At 33.8% G+C, this 21,008-nt stretch overlaps 1 protein-coding gene and 1 long non-coding RNA gene across 2 annotated transcripts; both read right to left on the bottom strand.

The window, feature by feature from the left end:
- Positions 1–4,959: 4,959 nt before the first annotated feature.
- LOC120154519 lies at positions 4,960–5,388 on the bottom strand. Its single transcript, XR_005518886.1, has 3 exons — positions 5,348–5,388; positions 5,140–5,236; positions 4,960–5,049 (listed from the first exon to the last, which is right to left on the bottom strand). It is a non-coding gene; the product is annotated as an uncharacterized LOC120154519 (long non-coding RNA).
- Positions 5,389–9,898: 4,510 nt separating this feature from the next.
- On the bottom strand, positions 9,899–11,543 carry LOC120154478. The gene is made up of 2 exons (XM_039166219.1): positions 11,256–11,543; positions 9,899–10,045 (listed from the first exon to the last, which is right to left on the bottom strand). The coding sequence occupies exons 1-2, from the start codon at positions 11,541–11,543 to the stop codon at positions 9,899–9,901; spliced, it is 435 nt and encodes a 144-aa protein (XP_039022150.1).
- Between the last annotated feature and the right edge of the window lie 9,465 nt (positions 11,544–21,008).

Below are 21,008 nucleotides of genomic sequence, written 5' to 3'. Positions count from 1 at the left end.
CTATGACTTGCTCTTCGATGTCTGATATCTTGAAACAAGGTGTGCCCTACAGTGAGCATCATCCGTTTGAACATACCATGGTCAACATATTTGTTTCCCACTCTGAACTCCATTGCCTTTTTCTTTAGCTTGGTTTTATATTTTCCCCAGGGTTATGCCTCGATTTAATCTTGTTTCTTCTTGGGTCTACACTATACACTGACTGTTTTCGACCTCAGAGCTCTCGACATGACCAACCTTGTCACGATGGACAACCATGAGACCTTCATTGTGTAACACCCCAGACCAGTACGACACACAGTCGACCGATTTAAGATGCTACATAGAACCACCGAAGTAGTTGACCAACTTTTTCTTACTTTCTTTGACTTTAAAACAACCATAATATAAAACTAACCATAAATAAAATGAAAATATAATAAAAATTTACACTGGGATCCCAAAATAAAATATTTACATTTCAAAATAATACAGACCCCTTTTCTAAATTTACAACTCAACTGGACAACAATGTTTACAAATATAACTGCCCTTTTTCAAAAGCTGAGATATACTCTGATTTGCACTGTTTTGATTTGGAACTTGGTCTACCTATTGCTCCTCACCTGCTGGATCTACTAATCTGCCCATAATACATTCAAAGGATGAACTAACTAGCTCAGCGCCGCACTAATAGCTAAAACATACTAATTGTATATCATTAAAAGGTTTAAACTATCAAGTCTACTAATCTGATATGCTTTGAGAGTATACTCTTATACTCACTCTCTACACTATAGTAGACATCATGGTGAGGAAAGGTATTACTATATCTCGAAGCTCACACACCACTCTAGTCTACCGAGGATATGGCCCCTGGAATTTTGCATCAGACACCATACCCCTGACTAACCCACCCCTTGCGAGTGTCAGGCCTCGGCCTTAGTTAATCAGTTTTAAGGGCCTCACGCCCTCTCTAAGGATATATCCGGACTGCATCTATACTTTTGATTCCACTAGCTTCTAAAGGAACTCGAGTGTCTGAATTGTTTCCCGAGCATCAGACAATGCTAGTTTTATGCCACCCTAATTATCTGGTTTCTACGTTTGATTTAAAGATTAATATCGTTCCACTTGTAGTATTATTTGATGATATAATGAAGTGTTGGGTACCTCGTGTCTAAATCCTTAAAAAACTGATATTTTTGCCCAAAACAGACTGAAAGTATCGATACTAGTCCAAGAGTATTGATATTCCTATAAAAGTTTTGATACTTTATATAAGTACCGATACTTTTAAGCATTCTAGACTACCTGGTTTTGATACTTTCTAGGAATTTCAAAACTAAGACGCAAAGTTTCTAAACTCTTGAAAGAGTTTCGATACTCCTACCCAGAAAACATGATTTTACCCAGAAATGAAGAACAAGTATCGATATTAACCCTATAGTATCGATACTCTACTTGCAGAAGTCATAAAACAAGCATGAAAAACTCTATTTTTCAATCCCAAAGATCCTAGTGAGGTCCCCAACCATTATGAAAGTCTTATGTGATATTAAGGGAGCATAAATAAGGTTTAGAAACATGCTAAAAACATTAAACATAAAATCTACTATGGAAAGCTACTAAACATATTTTATCTCAACTTTATAGCTAAAACTCCTTTCTAATGATTATATAACTGATATGGAAAAGCTAATAGTGTGTTATCTGATTGCCTTGGCTGCTAAAATACCTCTTGAATCGACTATGATTCACATTCTCCTTATTTCTAGCCTTTTGAGCTTTCTCCAACTTCTTTAACTAATTAAAGGGAAGAAAAGGGGTTTACTAACTTATCTAAGGATTAAAATAAGGTTAAGGGCACTCTAATTAACTCAAATTTACTAGAAACAAGCTTAAATCTCTAAATCTCTTCTATTTCTTTAAAAGCTCGTTTTTGAAAAACTAAGCCAAACCTTGAAATTAATGGCTCTAATGGAAGCTTAGATGATGAAAAATAGATTTCTTACCTTGATTGCTTCAATCTAGGCTTAGGTTTCCTTAGAGCTTGATCTTTACTAGAGAGAAGGAAGGAAGAAGAAGAATCTGGAGAAGAAGAAAATGAAGAGATATTTTTGAGAATGCCTCACGTGAGATACTATGAGAGATGGGGGTTTTAACCTTTAAAACAAGCTTTGGGTAAACTACACTTTTAGTCTTTTTTCTTTATAACTTAAATTAAAAACATCACTTTCCTTGACTTTTGGGCCAACCTTAAGCCTAATACCTTCCTAAATCACTAGTAGAAAAAACCCCTTTAATAACGCGCATTGCGCGTCATCTATGGGTGCGGATGACACACATTTTCCTGTCGTTGAAGCCACCGACATGAATTTAAGATGACGCACAACTGTGTGTCATAAATTTATGACGCACACGACACACATTTGTGTTTCATAAATTTATGACACGCGTTTATGACTTACATTGCGTGTCATTGAAGCACACATCATTATAAAAGATGACACATATTCGTGTGTCGTGATTATATGTCGTAAATTATATATATATATATATATATTATAGATTGACAAATAATCAAACTAAATCACATTTAATGCCTCATAATACTAAATATATATATCATATTATATATAAGCAATCCATTTGCATATAATATATTAACATTAAATTATCAAAAATATTGTAATCATATGTCGATACAAAATATCACGGCATAATAAAGTTTTCCACATAAGATACCCATTCTTTGTGAATATCAAACATGTCGACGTTGCGGGAGATGCAACTCCTCTAGCTTCTTCTGCAATTTTAAAGTTACTTTTTCAGAGTCGAGAACTCTTGAAACAGGCTGCGAATGAGCATTGGCTTCAACTGAACTAGTAGGAACATCAGATGCACCAGCTGTTCCCAAACCCTTCCCAAAATTAGAGCTGATCACCTTTGGTTTCCACTCCTTATTTGAACCAACTGCTGATGACATATAGGAATTAATACTTTTCATATATTAATCAATCATCAACTATCTTCAGTTGAGAACATAAAGTATTCCAAACATTTGTAAAGAGCAAACATTTTCATTTATGATTATCAAGTCATCACTCATCACTAAGTAATATGAAAAGAACGAAAAATCAAGTAAATTTTTGTTAAAGGTATCTTAAGCTTTAAAAGCTTTACTTTTCATTTCTCACAGTTACACTGTTATTTAAGGGGATACTTATTTACAAATGGGTAATTCACCCATCCTTCTCGGTTATAAAGATGATTTTCATTGAAACTTGCAACAAACGTTCTATTGAATTCTTTTTTGCTCAGAGGAAAAGGTGATTGATAACCATTTACCAAAATTAGTTATAGATTCCAATGATTATAAGGAGTAACATAGTGGGTCTGAACTCTGAACATCCTTAATCAATCAAACAAAGGAAGGCATTCAACTGAACTTTCCTGGTCTAAGTGAATTTAGATAAATCCCATCTCTAACAAATAACACATATCTTGATAACTTAAGCATACATGTACAGTCCAGCAAAAAGCCAAAAATCAACTTTTTTTTTTAAATATCAACATTCACATAGACTGCAATAACTTTCATTATATCAGTATGGGATGGGAGATTGTCGAGTGCAAGCTAGACATGCATCATAAATCTTCACTGGACAACTAAAGATTCTAGAACCAATTAACTATTTTTTAAAACTGATATCCACTTCATTGATGAGGCCAAGTTGGACTATGTATCTCCAAACTATCCATCTCAACCCCAATATAAGTCACAAAGAGAAAACATTGAACAAATATCAAGGAATGAATACCCTTTTAAAAAATATATATGTTCCAATAAGAAACAAAGGCAATAGATGCATGCTTGCAGAGAAGTAACACAACTAAGGAAAGGAAGAAACTTAAAGGGAGATTAACATATACCTTCGGATGGCTCTGGTCTGTACCTATCTTTTCTGTATTTCTGTAGTGAAAAGATCGGTTAAAGGGTAATCAAATCCAAGCCTTTGTACACACATTTACTATATATATATAAATTAATAACTAATAGAAAAGTCAATGCACCTGCAAATGACTTTTAACATGATAAATTGTCAAGCCTTCAACTTTCATAAGCTTCAACACACCCTTTGGAGTAGCTCCTGTAAGTTGAAAATACCAAACAAATTAAAAAATAACATATTTTGGAAAAAGTTTCATGAGAAATGAAAGTAACGCACTTTCACTGCCTCCCAATTGGTTGACAGCTTCAACAAAGGCTTCATGAAGTTCTAATGTCCACCGCATTCGTGATTTTATTGGAGCATCCACTAACGCTGTAACTAATATTAAGGCTCTTCATAACAGTTGCACTTGCAGCAGCAGAGATAATACAAAGACAAGACAATAGGAAACCTTATTATCATCACATTACACATAATATCCATTTGCATTCTCTTTATCCCAAGCCAGTCAAGTCTCACATTAAGCTAAAATCTAAGTGATTTAAAACCAAACAATATGAGAAAGGATATATGAACCACCAAATGGGTGCATTGAGGATATAAACTAGTACGGTATTGACCACCTAATCTCTCTGTTGCATCCACGACTTGTCTTCTTGCTTCTGCAAGCAAAAGAGAAACATCAACATGTAATGGCAAAACATGATGAGTTCAATCAAAATTCAAAGTACCCAGACTCGAAATCATACGAGTTTTTATCAAACTCAGACAATAGTACACTGTAAGAAGTACCCCAAAACAATCAAACCAGAAATAACCAACCTTTAGATAAGCTAGTGACGCAAATAACCAGACCAGAAAATGGACCGGGGTATCGAACCGTTAAAGGTTCAGAACAAAGAGAGGTAGGGGCAGGGGACATTGGTTCAAGGAAACATTCATACAGATCAAATTTTCAAGGAAACAAACATAAGTTCAAAAACGAACAAAAATCAATCCAGATATAAATAACCTACGGCACAAAGCTTTTTAGTTAGCTTAACGGAGGCCTTTAAATTTTCTAAAGTTTCCTGATGACACTTCGGATCATGCCACGAGAAATCGAACCTAGCCACTGAAGAAAAACAAAAACAAACGAATAAATAAATATTGCTTCCAATAACACAGTAGTAACTAAAAAGAAGTGAGTCCGAAAATACAGTACCAGACATTCCAGCTTTAAGACAACCAAAAATAACATCAACAGATCGAGACCTTGGACCTAAAGTTCCCACTATCTTGGTCATTGCCGGGAAAAAATTCTGTAAAGAATACGAATGAATCAGTTTCCAAATCTACCAAGATCCAAACAGATTCCCTGGAAAACTGAAAACCCTAAACAGATTGGATTGAAAAACAAAAGGGAAACTTACAGCCTTAGATGGCTCCAGGATTGAAACCATCCTGATTGGCTAGTCTAAAACGCAATTTCCTTCAAATCTAACATAAATCCAGAAGAATTTATTCAAATCCAAGAAATCCCACAAGTTCCCAGTTCAGAAACATTAGAAAGTAACAAATCAAAGTTCTACCACCAAGCGTAAAAAATATGCGTACGAGAGGGGGAATATGGGTGTTATAGATGCATAGATGGAGTGAGCTTACGGTGCAAAGTGGATGGAGAAGAGGAAGTAACGAAATTGGAAGGAGCTGGCTGTTCTTTCATCTCCACATCTTGAGTCATTTTTGAGAACCTGAAACAATTTCAAGGTTCAAACTGATTATCGAGGGGGGAAGAAACGGGAAGGATGAAAATAATAGGGGGAAAATTAAAATACGACTCCTAAAGATGACACACAACTAAAACTATACTCCGTGTTTTTGTAAATTTTTGGATTATGACTATTAAATATGACATTATTGTAAGTCATAAATCGTTCAGATTTTAAAAAACATGACATTTTTTAATGACACACATGTTTTGCAAGTCATAAATTAGCGTGTGTCATCGTTTGTGTGTCATTAAAGGTATATTTTCTTGTAGTGAATGGTCCAAACTATTTTAGGAGGTCTAATGGGCTCTACTGACAGGTTTCAAGTTGACCGAAACTTCCATCCCGGAATTAGGGGTATTACTCATTGATCTTATATTAAGAGCTTGAATACTTTGATCGGGAAAACTCAGAGCTATGGGACACTATTTAAAAAGATAAACTTAATTGAAGGATCAATTTCAGCCTTTCTCCTTGCATATAAGCATCAGCACAATGTGTTCACAGTATCCAGTAGCCGAGTATTATTACTACGGCCATCATCAATATCATAATGATGTTCAGGGTCATATAAATATCAACATTGCACTGATGATAAATAGTTATTCTCTTTTTTAAATAGTGCAATTATAAGGCAATATTTGTTTAAATTTTTTTAACTTATAGATAATTCGCACACCCAACAAGGATAACTGCTCGAACTCGAGACTCTAGGGAGAACAACACCAACGACTCGAACCTAAAACTTTTAAGGAGAACAATATTTTTTTTTCTTCTTAAGACCCTTCAATGGGTTCTTATAATTGTTATTCATATGTATATTATTTATTACTATATTCATTTGTATATTATTTACTACTATTATTGTAATCAATTGTAACTTAAAAATAAATACAATACACGTCTTACTTTTTTTGTACATTATTGAATTGGTTTTTGGAAGTTGCATTTTTATTAACACAATACACTAGAGGTATTGACAAATACAATCTTAGAGGGATGGCCACGATATTTCAAGTAATTGTCAATAACTGAAAAAGGAGAAAAATGTTTTAAGAACAATGCTTGGCCAAATAATCAGTAAGGCTTTGAAAAGTAGACTCGTCGCAAGGTAGAAGAAGCCTGTTGTTGTGAGTATTGAATCCATATTCTTCTGCAGCTTTGTCAAGCAATTGCTGGAACATAGGGCTCTTCAGGAACGATGTGGGAATTACAAACCTCCTCATTTCACTGCCCACATATACCACGAAATGCCCCTTTGGAGGTTTACTCCTTTTATCAACCTCTGCCTGGTTTTGCGTCATCACTCAACAAAAGTAAAGTGAGAATGAATTATGTAATAAAGAATTAAAGACGTTTGGATACATTATAGGAAGGGGAGGGTATATATAGAAGTTTGAAGGAGTGCCTTTGCCTTCATTATCATGGAAGACAAGGCATGAACAAGCCCTGGTATTGAGCGAGAGACACAGATTGATGGACAGTCAGCACTTCTACTGGGTTATCTCTACTCACAAAGCAACAATTAAATATAATGTAGCAGAGATAACTGCAGTATATTTTGGTATTAGGATCTGACGCCAAGAACCAATTCAAATATATATTATCTTTGACTTGTGAAAGATCTAAAAGTAGTTTTAAGGATGAATACATATATATTAACAATATAAATATTTTTAATGTGATGCGTATAAATAAATTTTAGGGTAGACACTATCAGTAAAATAGATTACTAGTTGAAGAAAATTTAGATTTTAGAGGAGACACGTACTCATCCTCATAGAATTATGGATTTGCCACTATTTTTTATCATATAAAATATAGAATAAAATATCTTATCAATTATTACTGAATTTAAGTAAAGACAAAGGTATATAAGTAAAGACAAAGGTTATATATAATGTTTTAATTAAAATTGTATCTTACTAATGTGAAGTACAAATAATTTCATCATATCACATTATTATATTATACTATTTTTTTCAACGATCGACAATCAGATAATTTTGTTATGTTCTCAAAGTTTATGATATGACAGTTAAATATTATGTAATAGAAACAATTTTTGTATATTTTGATATTAGAACTCGACACCAAAATTTAATTCATAGATATCTTAGTATTTAACGTTTAGAATAATTGATAATTATTATCGTATATTAATTGAAACTATCATTTAGAAAAAATACCAAGTTAAGTTCAATACATTTTAAAGATATATATATTTAAGATCAATAAGGGTTTGATATAATAATATATATATATATTAAAAAGAGAAGTTAAATTTAAACTTTTGTTGATATCCGCAAATTAAATTATGCCAGTGGTTAAAAGAATCGTTAATTTTTGTAGAGATTATAAATTCGAATATCAACAGCTGCAATAATACTTAGAGCTGATACTATATATATCAAACACCTATTAATCTTAAATATAATTTAAACTTAATCGTCGGTTAAAAGTTTTTTATTAAATTCATTATAAAGTAGTATCTGTTTATATACGATTGGAGGTAGAAAAAAAAGGAAAATATTTAAGCCGCCATACTTGTGGGTACCTTGGATTCCTGAGGGTAGCATGTAAATGAACTAAACGTTCAACGAACCTTTCATGAACCGTGCGGCGGGAAGTTCGTTTATATTCGTTTATTTATTAAATGAACGAATATGAATAAGATTTTACGTTTGTTTAATTAAATGAACGAACACGAACAAATGACTCGTTCGTTCATTTACGTTTGTGAACGTTCGATTATATATTCGTTCATTTACGTTCATTCATTTATGTTCGAACTTAGGGCAAGTTGAATATGTTACGAAGATTATTGAAGTTATTTGGATTTCAAGAAGATTGTTTTGTTGAACAAATTAACTTTAAGACTTTATTATGTTCATATAACTTATTTATGATTTATGTATGTTTTTTTCGTATTCGAACAAATTAACTCTAAAGTTGCAGGTTATATTAATGAATTTTAAGTTGTTATTCTTGTTGTTTACTTTTTTACATTTATTTGTTGTGTTCGAATAAGTTTATTTTTTGTGTTTGTGTTGTTCGTTTATGTTCCTTTATTATGTTCGTTCGTTTGTGTTCGTTTATCATTTAAATGAACGAATATGAACAAACTATATTCCTTAATGAACGAACATGAACAAAAAAAATTGTTCGTTTATGTTCGTGTTCATATATGTTTATTTATTTATTAAATGAACGAACATGAACATACCTCCATCGTGTGCGTTCGATTCGTTTACAGGCCTACCCACTCGTCCGTCAATCGTTGACTTGTCACTGTCGGTTTTGTTTAATTAAAAGTCAGGACCAAAGGGGCTGCTTAATATTGTACGGAAACCTAATGGCACAAGGTAGGATATAACGCAGTTTTACAATCAAGGAACTGCAGATTTGGGATCTCGACAACAAGTTAGTTGGTGAACCTCTTTCTACTCCACCAATCTTGTTTTATACATATACTCATTGAGTTGCATTAATTGTTGCACATACAAAGCCAAACGACATCTTCCTCTATAATATATTTTTTTTACTACTCACGTCTATTAGATGAAGAATGTGTGAGGTTAAAAGTTATCTTTAATGTTTGATTAAATAATTATTTTATCTCTGTTTTTCTAAAGTATTATTATTAATGTTTTATTTTTGAGTTAAAATATCTTTTAATGCTTGGTTAAACAGCACTTTAATTCTTATTTTTTTCATAACATTTTGACTCTCAACGTTTTATTTTAAGGTAAAAAATATTTATTTTAGAGTACTGACAGTTTATTAATTAATTGGTCTGATTCATAGAATGAGTTTTCACCTTAAAATAAAACATTAAAACGAAAATACTCCTAACATCAGAAATATTTTTTTATTAATTAGGCGAAGGAGAGAAAAGAAATGTTATTGAGAAGAGACATCTCTCTCTCTCTCTCTTTCTCACAGTGTCTCTGGGGCGTGCCTCCCATATCGCATGAAAAAAAGGATAAGGTGAGGAAGAAATATGAAAACGATGGAGCTGAGAGCGTTTGGGCTTGCAGCCTGGACTGGTATTGTGGCATACACTCCATTCCCCGAACTGAGAAAACTCATTAAGCACCAATGACAAAAACTTGCCATAAGGCGTGAAAACGAACCTTAATTATTGATGTCGGTTTCCGGAGCTCCTGCCTAACTGACACATCGCCATCTAGTTGAAGTCCCATGTCGGTTTTACGTCAACTTCAAATTATATTCTTTCTTCAAATTCCAAAGCGACAAAGCCAAAGGCATGGACCATGCAGACATGGATTTCAGCACCATCTCTAACCAGCTTTTGGTTTCAGCCTCAGCAACTTGATAATCATTCATTTTCAATACCTGGTATAAGATTTTACGTTATTAGGTGAATTTTTAAAATTTTAATAATAAATAAATTATTAAAATTTTAACAGATGATAATGAATTATTAATAAAAAATAAAATAATTTTAAAATGTGGTAATTTTAAATTTTTGGGAGAGAAAGAAATCCATTTTAATCCATCTCCCAAGAGCTAATTTTTCGGATACAATCCACATGGTATAGGTATAGACGACAAAAGGATGAATCCTTTTGTCATATGATGCATGGAAGTAATGGAACTGAAAGCGGACTATGGTGTTCAATCATAAGTTAACTCGTGTCGGTTTGTGGAATTTATTTTATTTTATTATCAATTTTGGTATTACATTCACATTGTATATATATTTTTAGCAGGAACATTTTTTACTCGTTATCAACAACATTATCTTTATTAGATTTTTGCCATATCACGATGTAGATATACTAGCAGAGGATTTACATATATGTTCATTATCTTTCTTGTACTTCAACTGTGGTTTTCAATTTTTTTTTAATTTCATGATTATATAAGATTATAAAAATATAAAAACACTCTTTACAATAATATTAATTTTTTAAATTATTTTTAAAAAAAATCTTATTTTTGTTATCTTCCCGATTTTAAGGTTTCATCCTAATTAATCTAAATCAATCTACATCATACATTTAATTTTTGGTATATGAGTAATTTTCCGCATAAACTCGAACCTGATACATAACTTAAGTGATATCAAAATGATTACTGTTAAAATATGCATATATAATATACATAGTAAAGAAATTGCATTTATGTTCTACAAAGGTCAAGTACACTTTTATATACACAACTACAATAACCACCAGCTTACACACTGGTATAATCGTGTAACTGCTTCAACATCTGCTTCAACAACTTCTTCTAGAACCACCTCATCTAAATACACAGCTGATTCTAGAATACTTCAATATTCTCCCTACTCTTTCTTCTCTCAACCTCATCAAACGAGAAACCCCCAAGCTTCTATCTAAACCGAGCATAGTAGTCATTTGTTAAAGCCTTTGTCAATCCATCTGCCACCTGATGTTCAGAGGAAACATAATTCACTTTAAGTTTCCATGTTGCAACACGTTCTCTGACAAAAATGAACGTCTAACTCCACATGTTTGGTCTTCGAGTGATACACAGGGTTGGCGCTCATGGCAATAACACTAGTGTTATTATTCCAAACCACAGACGTAGCTCGAACTTGAACCTTCATATCGTTTAACAAAGCTTCAAGCCAAATAACATCAGACGTAGTATCGGCTAAACTTCTATATTCAGCCTCTGTGGTGGATCGAGACATCGTTTTATTCTTTTTTGAGTTCCACTTCACCAAACTACCACCAAGAAATACACACGTTCCAAATATCGATTGTCTGTCATCGATGCTACCCCCAGTCAACATCAGCAAATGCCATAAGCTGGAGTGACTCCATCCGCAGAAGAAATACCAACCCATAATCAAGAGTACCATTGAGATATCTTAGCACTCGTTTAAATGTCGCTAGATGATGTTCACAGGGTGTATGCATAAACTGAGCTAACTTGTTTACACAATACGATATATCTGGTCTCGTATGACACGCATAGAGCAAGGAACCAACCAGACTGCGATATTCCTTTGCATTTGTTAATGGACTTCATGCATTAGTCATAGTAAGCTTAACTGATGCAACCATAGGCGTCGGGGTTGGCGCAACCTTACTCATTCCTGACTTGGCCAGAAGCTCCATTATGTACTTCTTTTGGCTAAGAAAAATAGCATCATCAACACGTTTTACTTCAATGCCAAGAAAAAAATTGAGCATGCCCAGATCTTTGAGAGAAAATTTTTCTCCCAACAGCTTTACAACCTCCTCAATATCCTTATTTCCCTTCCCTGTGACAATAATATCATCAACATATGCTAGAATATATGTACCACTACACTCACCGTGCTTGATGAACAAAGAACTATCTGCCTAAGAAATTTGAAATTCCATACTCACAAGATAGTCTCTCAGCTTGGAGTACAAATTCCTCGGTGGTTGCCTCAGCCCATACAAGGCGTTTTGTAACTTGCAGACCAAAACTTTCCCATCTAGAGACTGCTGCTCAAATCCTTGAGGTTGTTCAATGAACACCTCTTCATATAAGTCACCATTTAGGAACCCATTATTAACATCGATCTGCCTCATGTTCCAACCATTACGAGCAGCTATCATTAACACTACATTCATTGTAGACACTTTTACAATAGGACTGAAAGTATCCTAAAAATCCTGACCAGATACTTGTGAAAACCCCTTGGCTACAAGTCTAGCCTTATGCCTTTGAACCGAGCCATATGTATTACGTTTGACTCGAAATAACCATTTATATTCTACCACAGACCTACCTTCTGGAAGAGGAACAAGTGTCCAAGTGTTGTTCTTGACAAGAGCTCCATATTCGGCAATAACAACAACCTTCCACAACGGATACTTGAAGGCTTCATGAACACTCAAAGGTTCAACTTCACCATCCTCATGCATAGACTCATCTTCATCTCCATTGTGCATGGAAAAGTAAACTTTGGGTTTAAATATCCCATTCTTGCTACGTGTCACCATGTGGTGACTTTTCACCGGTATTGAAGCCCATTATGACCAATCCTTTCCTCATCATTACTACTTGTGTCTACACCATCCATAGAAAGTAGACTAGCTGATGCATTTCCAGAAATTTCAGCATCCTGCTGCACAACACACCTTGCTGCGTAACGTCATCTTCAACACTATTTCCTGACATCACATGCATAGGCATAACATTATCTGATCTATGAACAGATTCTCCAGCTGGATCCATATTATTAAAGGAATTAAAAGTCTCATTTGTACTTTACAACACATTATCATTACAATGTGATCTTTCGCCTTCCATGCAAACACGATGAGCACCATTTACTACAGAGAGATTCATGCCACTTCAACGTGAAGCGCAACTACACCCAGTTTTTCCATTCAATACAGAAAAAAGACTTCATCAAAAATCACATGGCACGAAACATAGACACGCTCATCCGAATCCATGCATTGATAACCCTTGTGTTGAGTGATATATCCTAAAAACACCCAAGGCGAATAACGATAGCTCAGCTTGTGAGCTTAATAAGGTCGTAGATGTGGAAAGAAACGACACCCAAAAACTTTAAAGTAACCATAATTTGGCTTCTTAGCATATAACGCCTCAAATGGTGACTTGCCATGAAGAACACAAGTAGGCAGTCGATTAATAAGGTGTGCAGCAGTACACACTATATAAGACCATAATTTGAATAGAAGAGATGCTTGAGCCATCAAAACTAGAGCTAGTTCAATAATGTGTCTGTGTTTGCGCTCAACGACACTATTATGCTCAGACGTGTATGGACAAGCCAAACGATAAACTACACCCAACGATTTTAGCCAGGTCGAAACCGATCGGTACTCACCTCCCCAATTACTCTGAACTCTTTTATCGTTGTATTAAATTAGTTTGCACCAGGCTAAAAAACAACTGAAATGTTGAAAGCACTTGATATTTAGTTTTGAGTAAGTAAACCCAGTTGTGCCTCATACAGGCATCAGCAAAAGACACATAATACCTGAATTCAATGGTAGTTATATGAGACGGTCCCCACACATCACTAAACACCAGATAAAACGATTTGGCATACACCATTGTATAATTACTGAATGGAATTTTATGACTCTTACCCAAGAGACATGAACACAAAATGAACTATCGGTTTTATTACTTTGAGAAGGAAAAATTACACCAACTTGTTTACATGCCTGTACAAGAATAGAATGAGTAGGATGCCCAAGCCTCTTGTTCCACATATCATAGTTTTTATTAGTACTACTAGGATCTTCTACCACCGTAACATGACAGGCTTTCAAGCACTCAACATCTGTAGTAAATTGATAGATTCCAACACACTCTTGTTCCTTTATCAACACCTCTTTAGTTTATTCATCCTTAACCAAGCAAGACCCCACATGAAACTCAAAGTAAACTCTATTATCTCTAGAAAACTTTGACACATAGAGAATATTTTTCGTTATTGATGGCACATGCAACAAATTATTAAGAAACAACATTCGAAAGTTGACAAACATAACAGAAGTACCAGCTCGAGCAATATTCATACTATGTCAATTACTAACAACCACTTTATCTGGTTCAGTATAATCCGAGCTAGTAGCAAGCTTCTAGGCATCAGGGTTGATGTGATGAGTCGCTCCCAAATCCACAATCCAACGACCAGAACTCATAGACGCAATATGTGTTTGAGCATGAACACCACTGCTGCATGACTTACACTCATCAACAACAGTATGAAGCACCTCAGTTTCCTCACTTTTATCAGCCAACACTCCTGAAAACGTTTGATCGAAGCAATGCCAGCAACGATCAATGGAGTGTCCATTTTTTCCACACAACTGACATTATAGCCGTGGACAACCACGACCGGGAGCTCCAGATTTACCACCCCTATTATAACCACCAGCCCCATTACCACTACACGATTGGGCTGTAGATCTGTCATTCTCACGACTATCATCACGTACACTGGCCATATTAGCACTCATCAGAAGAGATTGTTGAAGTTGAAAACCATTCAACTGAGATTCAACATCCATCGAGATTGTTTTAACATTATCAACTGAACACATGTCTTTGCTGGCTGTGATCACCGCCACAAACGATTGATATTCAATTGAAACACCATTTAGAATAGTAATGATCTGTTCAAGATTAGAGATTGCACTCCCACACGCAACAAGTACATCACAAACCTCTTTGATCTTTGTAAGATAAGATCTCATACTATCATCACCTTTCTTGATCGATCTAAGCTTGCAATGCAAGATCATTACACTTGTGGTCGATCGGTTAGCGAAAAACTTCTGCACCGTATGCCAAGCATCAATTGTTGTTTCGGCATCTACAAACTGTGGCAATAGAGGATCACTGATAGTAGAAAGCAGCCAGGATGCAATAGCACTATCCTGAGCAACAAAACTTTCAGTCTTCATTGACAACAAGTGCACCTGAGTCATCAGAGATTCGCGTCGGCGGTGGTAATAGCTCTCCATTGAGCAGTCTTTCCAACCTGTGACTGCGAACCGTGAATAGCACTTATTGTTTCCACAATAAGAAATTCGCCTCATCAAGCAAGATATTGATCTTTTTGTGCATGAACAACTTGCCACTACGAACAAACTCTCTAAGCTCAAAAGAAATGTTACCACAGTCACCCATAGAAACACAGAATTGCAGATAGAATATACATGAGTAAAGAAAATGCATTCATGTTCTACAAAGGTCAAGTACACTTTTATATACACAAGTACAATAACCACCAGCTTACACACTGGTATAATTGTGTAACTGCTTCAACAACTACTTCTAGAACCACCTTATCTAAATACACAACTGATTCTAGAATGCTTCAACAATTACCACTTGATCCAACCTCCATTGATTTTTCAAAAGTTCCTTTTTTTCCATCAACTGAGTTAATATTTATTGCTCATTAATATCAATAATTAAAATTTTAAGGAACCGTAGAGTACATATAAATATAAAATTATTTATAAAAACTTATGAAACGCCCTAAATTTTATACAAAAAGCGATAAATTCAAAAAATGATATGCTTTTGAAAAATGATTTTTAAAAGTGTCACGGAAAATAACTTTTAAAAATAATTTTTTATAAGTTAGTTTAAATTTTAACTGTTTAAGATTATTGTTAAAAAATAATTTTAAAATGATAAAATGTTCATTTTTGACATTCTATTGTAAATTAAAAATATATTAGAATTTAAATTATATTTACACTTATCAATACTATAATAAAAAATATTTTAAGATAATTAATTAATAATAATTTTTATATATAATGTTTTATTAAGAAAAAATATTATAAATACTTTTTCATATTTGATTTTTAAAGTAGTATTTTAATTATTTCGATTTAATCATAATCACTCATTTGAAATTTAAAATAAAATAATTTAAATGATATATTTAAACTTTTAACCATTAAAAAATAGACAATAAAAAGATATATGTTAAAATAAGTTATTATTATATATGAAATATATCAATTTAAATTATAATAAAAATATAAAATATACAAATAAAAATATAATTATAATAAAAATATATTTTATAATAACACACTATTAATATTTTAATATATAAATCATAAATGTTATTTACTTTTAATTAAAATAAATAATTTTAAAGATGTTAGTATTAAATTATTGAAATAAAATATAAATACATAATTAATAAAGGAAATTGAATTTTAAATTTTTTTCCGAGAGTAAATGAGTGGAGTTCTTGCATTGATAAAAGTAAAATTATAAATTGAGAAAATAACATCATTGACAAAAAATGCTTTATAATATACGATTTTAACCAACGTTTTTTGGATTTGCCAAAATGACCAACTAAATCGTAATGCGATCGATAATTCGCAACGCGATCTCCGGTATCGCAATGCGAACTTCGACTATCGATAGTCCAAGTTTGTGTTGCGACGACTGTGGTATTGCATTTGTTTCTTAAAAATTTCTCTAAAAAGATAGTATTCGCGCGGACGTGTCGAAGACACGTATTACCACGACCACGACACGACACGACACGACCACGACGACACACCCGACGAGAGACGGGCGGCGGCGGCGCGCGAGAGTCCCCCTTGTTCTCTATCACTCAACAAGGAAGTGGGAAAGCCAAGCCTTAAATACCATTCCCAATAGTGTTTCCAATACTATGTGGGATTGAGCATTACCAACACTTGTTTCCAATACAATGTGATTATTCAGGAAACAATTAACAATCATGCACCTTAAAACAACTGAATCAGCAACCAATTGCATTAGTATTATACGATTAAATATGTCATAATTAAAAGTCAATCTACAATCAATCGCGATTATTGCAATTTTAAGCAAAACATTCAAAAATAATATCACTATTTAAGGCTCAATCCCACATAGTATTGGGAACAAGTGTTGGTAATGCTCAATCCCACATAGTATTGGAAACACTATTGGGAATGGTATTTAAGGCTTGGCTTTCCCACTTCCTTGTTGAGTGATAGAGAACAAGGGGACTCTCGCGTGCCGCCGCCGCCGCCGTCCGTCTCGGGTCGTGGTCGTGGTCGTGGTCGTGGTCGGGTCGTGGTCGTGGTCGTGGTAATGGTAATGGTAATACGTGTCTTCGACACGTCCGCGCGAATACTATCTTTTTAGAGAAAATTCTTAAAAGACAAATGCAATACCACCAGTCGTTGCGATTTTGGACTATCGCAACGAATTTGGAATAAATCGCAACGCGAACTTCGACTATCGCATTGCGATTTACATATTCGCATTGCGATAGTCCAAGTTCGCAAGTTCGCATTGCGATAGTCGAAGTTCGCGTTGCGATAGTCCAAGTTCGCATTGCGATAGTCGACTATCGCATTGCGATTTACATATTCGCATTGCGATAGTCGAAGTTCGCATTGCGATAGTCGAAGTTCGCGTTGCGATAGTCGAAGTTCGCGTTGCGAATCTGGAAACTGATTTGCGATACCGGAGATTGCGTTGTGAATTATCGATCGCATTGCGATTTAGTTGGTCATTTTGGCAAATCCAAAAAAAGTTGGTTAAAATCGTATATTATAAGGCATTTTTGGTCACTGAGGTTATTTTCTCTTATAAATTTGCTTCGAAAGTAAAGTTGGAAATTAAAAAACTAAAATCTTAGGTTCGTTTGGTTTTAGAAAATATTATCTATTTTCATTTTCATAGAAAATAGAGAACATTAAAGAAAACATGTTTAGTTGTAAAATTGAAAAATAATTTTTGAAAAATAAAAAAATACGTGAAAATATGAAACATAAAAAAATATTTTCACTATTTTCATTAAAATTATTTTGAAAAATCGAAAAATAAAGAATTATTGATATCTAGATTTTTAACTTGACTTTCACAAATTTTCTAACAATTTTTTTATTTAATGATATTTTAAACCCTCAAAATTTTATAAAAATCAATATACTCCCTAAACTTTTTCTACACTCAATGTAGCCTTAAATTAAAATTATTTAATAATTTAATTTTGTAGTATTTTTATATTTAATGTATTTAAAATCTTAATAATTTTTTATATTTTTAATCTAAATATATTTTATTCTTTTTAAATTAAATAAATCCTCAAACTTTCTAAAATAATCAATTAAGTCCATCTCCACATCATCAGCCATCGAGTACTGCCACAATAGTATAATGAACTACCACATCATTATTGCATATTGCTATGTAAGTTTGTGAATTGTCATATAAGCGGCGTGACTGTCAACGTTTGATTTCGCTATTTAAACGGTTAGATTAATTTTTTTCTAAGTTTAAGGATAATATTTGGTACAAAAAAAGGTTCAAAGACTACACTAATTATTTTTTTCGAACGTTTGAGGGTCTCAATTATCACTAAACATTTTTTATGTTAATGACACTTTTGTGTGCTATTGCTTATAACTATATTTTTATATATTTTTTTAATTTAATTGATGTTTGATATGCAATAACATTATAATCTTTTATAAATAAAAATAAATTTTGTGTTATGAAATTTGTTATCAATTTCCATACTCATTTCAAAGCTATTTAAAAAATAGAAGATCAATTGTTAAATTTTTTTTATATAAAAAATAAGAGCTTTGATATTTCCCTAGGAATAGGATAGACAACAATAGGAGTCTATGACTTTCCCTCGTAGCCATCGACTATCCTTAGTCTCTGAACAAATGATATTTGTATTTTGGTTGGAATATTATTCCTAATTAAATTTAGATTATTTTTTATTAACATGGTTATGTATAAGATAATATTTATTTAATTAAATTTAGATTATTCTTATATCTCCCTATAAAGAGATGTATAGTTCTTCATCACACTAATAAGCCTACAAAGACTCGTTGCATACATATTGCAAATAGAGAGGGTTACATATATTGTCAGGAATTTTTTCTAATCTTTTTTATGTTTGTGAATTTTTTGTTAAGAGTGTAACACCCTCATATCGATACAATTATGCAATCCAATCCGATGTGTCATAATAGAGCCACCGGAGCGACTCACAAAACAAATTCAGGAAAAATTAAATTTTTATTAAAACATGTAAAACCATAAAATAATTTATAAATAAAATACAAGTTCAGAAAATCATTCATATATTACAAACAAAATTAAAATCATACAAGTTTCAGACTCAGTATAAAAATCAAATATGACCTACATGCCCCCTAATTATACATGTACAATACTCGGCAACAACGCCGAAGGAACTCACAACGTTGATGTCGATAACTATACATGATCTACTTGTCCACGCTGTGTGAGTACTATAAATGGGTGCGGATATATGTGCAAGTATACACAATCGAACAAGTAATACAGTGATAAGTGAGTATCGTCTCCATAGGGATTGGAGGAAATTTAACAAGTTTGTCAAAGCGCTTTACTCTGTCACCCTAAGTAAAGTTAGTGATGGTATGTACAAATGATAATGTTGTGGCAAAATGAAATGGATGTTGTGGAAATAGAATGGTGGTTGTATGGTAGCAAATGGATAGATCGCGACAAAGTGGATGGAAATGATGTGGCAAATTGAATTGTGTTGAGTGCAAACAAATGGAAATTCAAGGTAAAATTAAATGTAAATATATGATTTAATTGATAGGACTTTGTCTTTCTTACACGACAAGCTACTATGGGAATAAGTGATAGGAGTCACTAAGGAAAACCTAAGTCTACTTCTCAGAATAATCTTCCTTCTATGCCTTATCCGCCCGACAGAGTCTACTAAGGTGCCCTATGTTATCTCTAGTAAGGGACTCGACAGATTGAAGATGCCCTGGAAAAACCGGTTGGCGTAAACCCTTGCAGTGATCCTATTGGTCCAATAACAGGATATGTCTCGATAATACCTTTTTGCGGTAACATTAACATCTAACCTATCGTTCATGCACATCTTTTTAGTCGAATGAAATCTTAGCCTTATCTCTAAGGTGGATTAGGCCTAGTTACTATCTAGAACCCCTTGCTTATGTGGTTTCTCCCTAGTTTCTCTCGAACACTAAGGATGTTCTACTTAGATATTCTCTCAAACCCTAAGTAATCTCCTAAGGAATGGCTATTCTCGTAGCTCCTAAAACCTTAAGACACTAAGATTCATAAACAAAACAAATTATAGCATAGAAAAACAATCATTCATTGAAATAAAACTTAAATATCCAAAATGAACTCCCACCAAATAGGATTAGTTCATGGTGGGGTTCGAAATAAGCAAGCACAAAGCAAATTTATCCATTCCTTACAACCCAAATGATAAAATATGAAAGAAAAGAACAAAGGGAAGAGGAAAAGCCTTCGACGTGCACTACCGGAGCTTCCTCGGCCATCACGAACTGCCCCCAGCGAACTAGCTCCTCTCGGACGCCTAGAATGCCACTCCCTCAAGCTTATCACGGAGAAATGCCACGGCAAGTAGAATTGATGGAGAAAAGTGAGACATTATCTCTCTAACTTTGAAGCTCAAAATGGCGTGGAACCAAAGTCTTCTTCATTGTGGCTTCATCCTTTATTTATAGGGGAAAATTAACCCTAGGACTTGGTGTTAAAATTCCTAGGATACCCCAAACCATAGTTAAATAATGTGGGGATCGGGCAGAGCTAGCTATGATCCAGCCTGGGTTGTTGGCTGAGTACCCGACATAATCCCACTGCAAAAGCTCAAGGACAGACAGGATCTGCAGAGCAGACGACACAGTCAGTAAGATCGGCTGTAGTAGCACTGATCCCTCCAAGCGGATCTTCGAGGAAGATTTCTCGGGCAAAGGTCACGTGAAAGTAGGGGACAGTTGGCTTCAAAAAT

The sequence above is a fragment of the Hibiscus syriacus genome, unplaced genomic scaffold (genome assembly GCF_006381635.1).
Source record: "Hibiscus syriacus cultivar Baekdansim isolate YM2019G1 unplaced genomic scaffold, ASM638163v2 tig00111131_pilon, whole genome shotgun sequence".
Classification (NCBI taxonomy): domain Eukaryota; kingdom Viridiplantae; phylum Streptophyta; class Magnoliopsida; order Malvales; family Malvaceae; genus Hibiscus; species Hibiscus syriacus.
The sequence above is the reverse complement of the archived record's forward strand: the minus strand, read 5'-3'. Positions and strand labels throughout refer to the sequence as shown.

Excerpts from the sequence above, each read along its gene's own strand:
- LOC120154478 (XM_039166219.1), bottom strand. The coding sequence starts at position 11,543 with ATGGTACTCTTGATTATGGGTTGGTATTTCTTCTGCGGATGGAGTCAC. Across the intron at positions 10,046-11,255 it reads AAGTTCGAGCTACGTCTGTG|GTATTGAAAATGAATGATTA; the intron begins GTTTGGAATAAT and ends ATCTTATACCAG.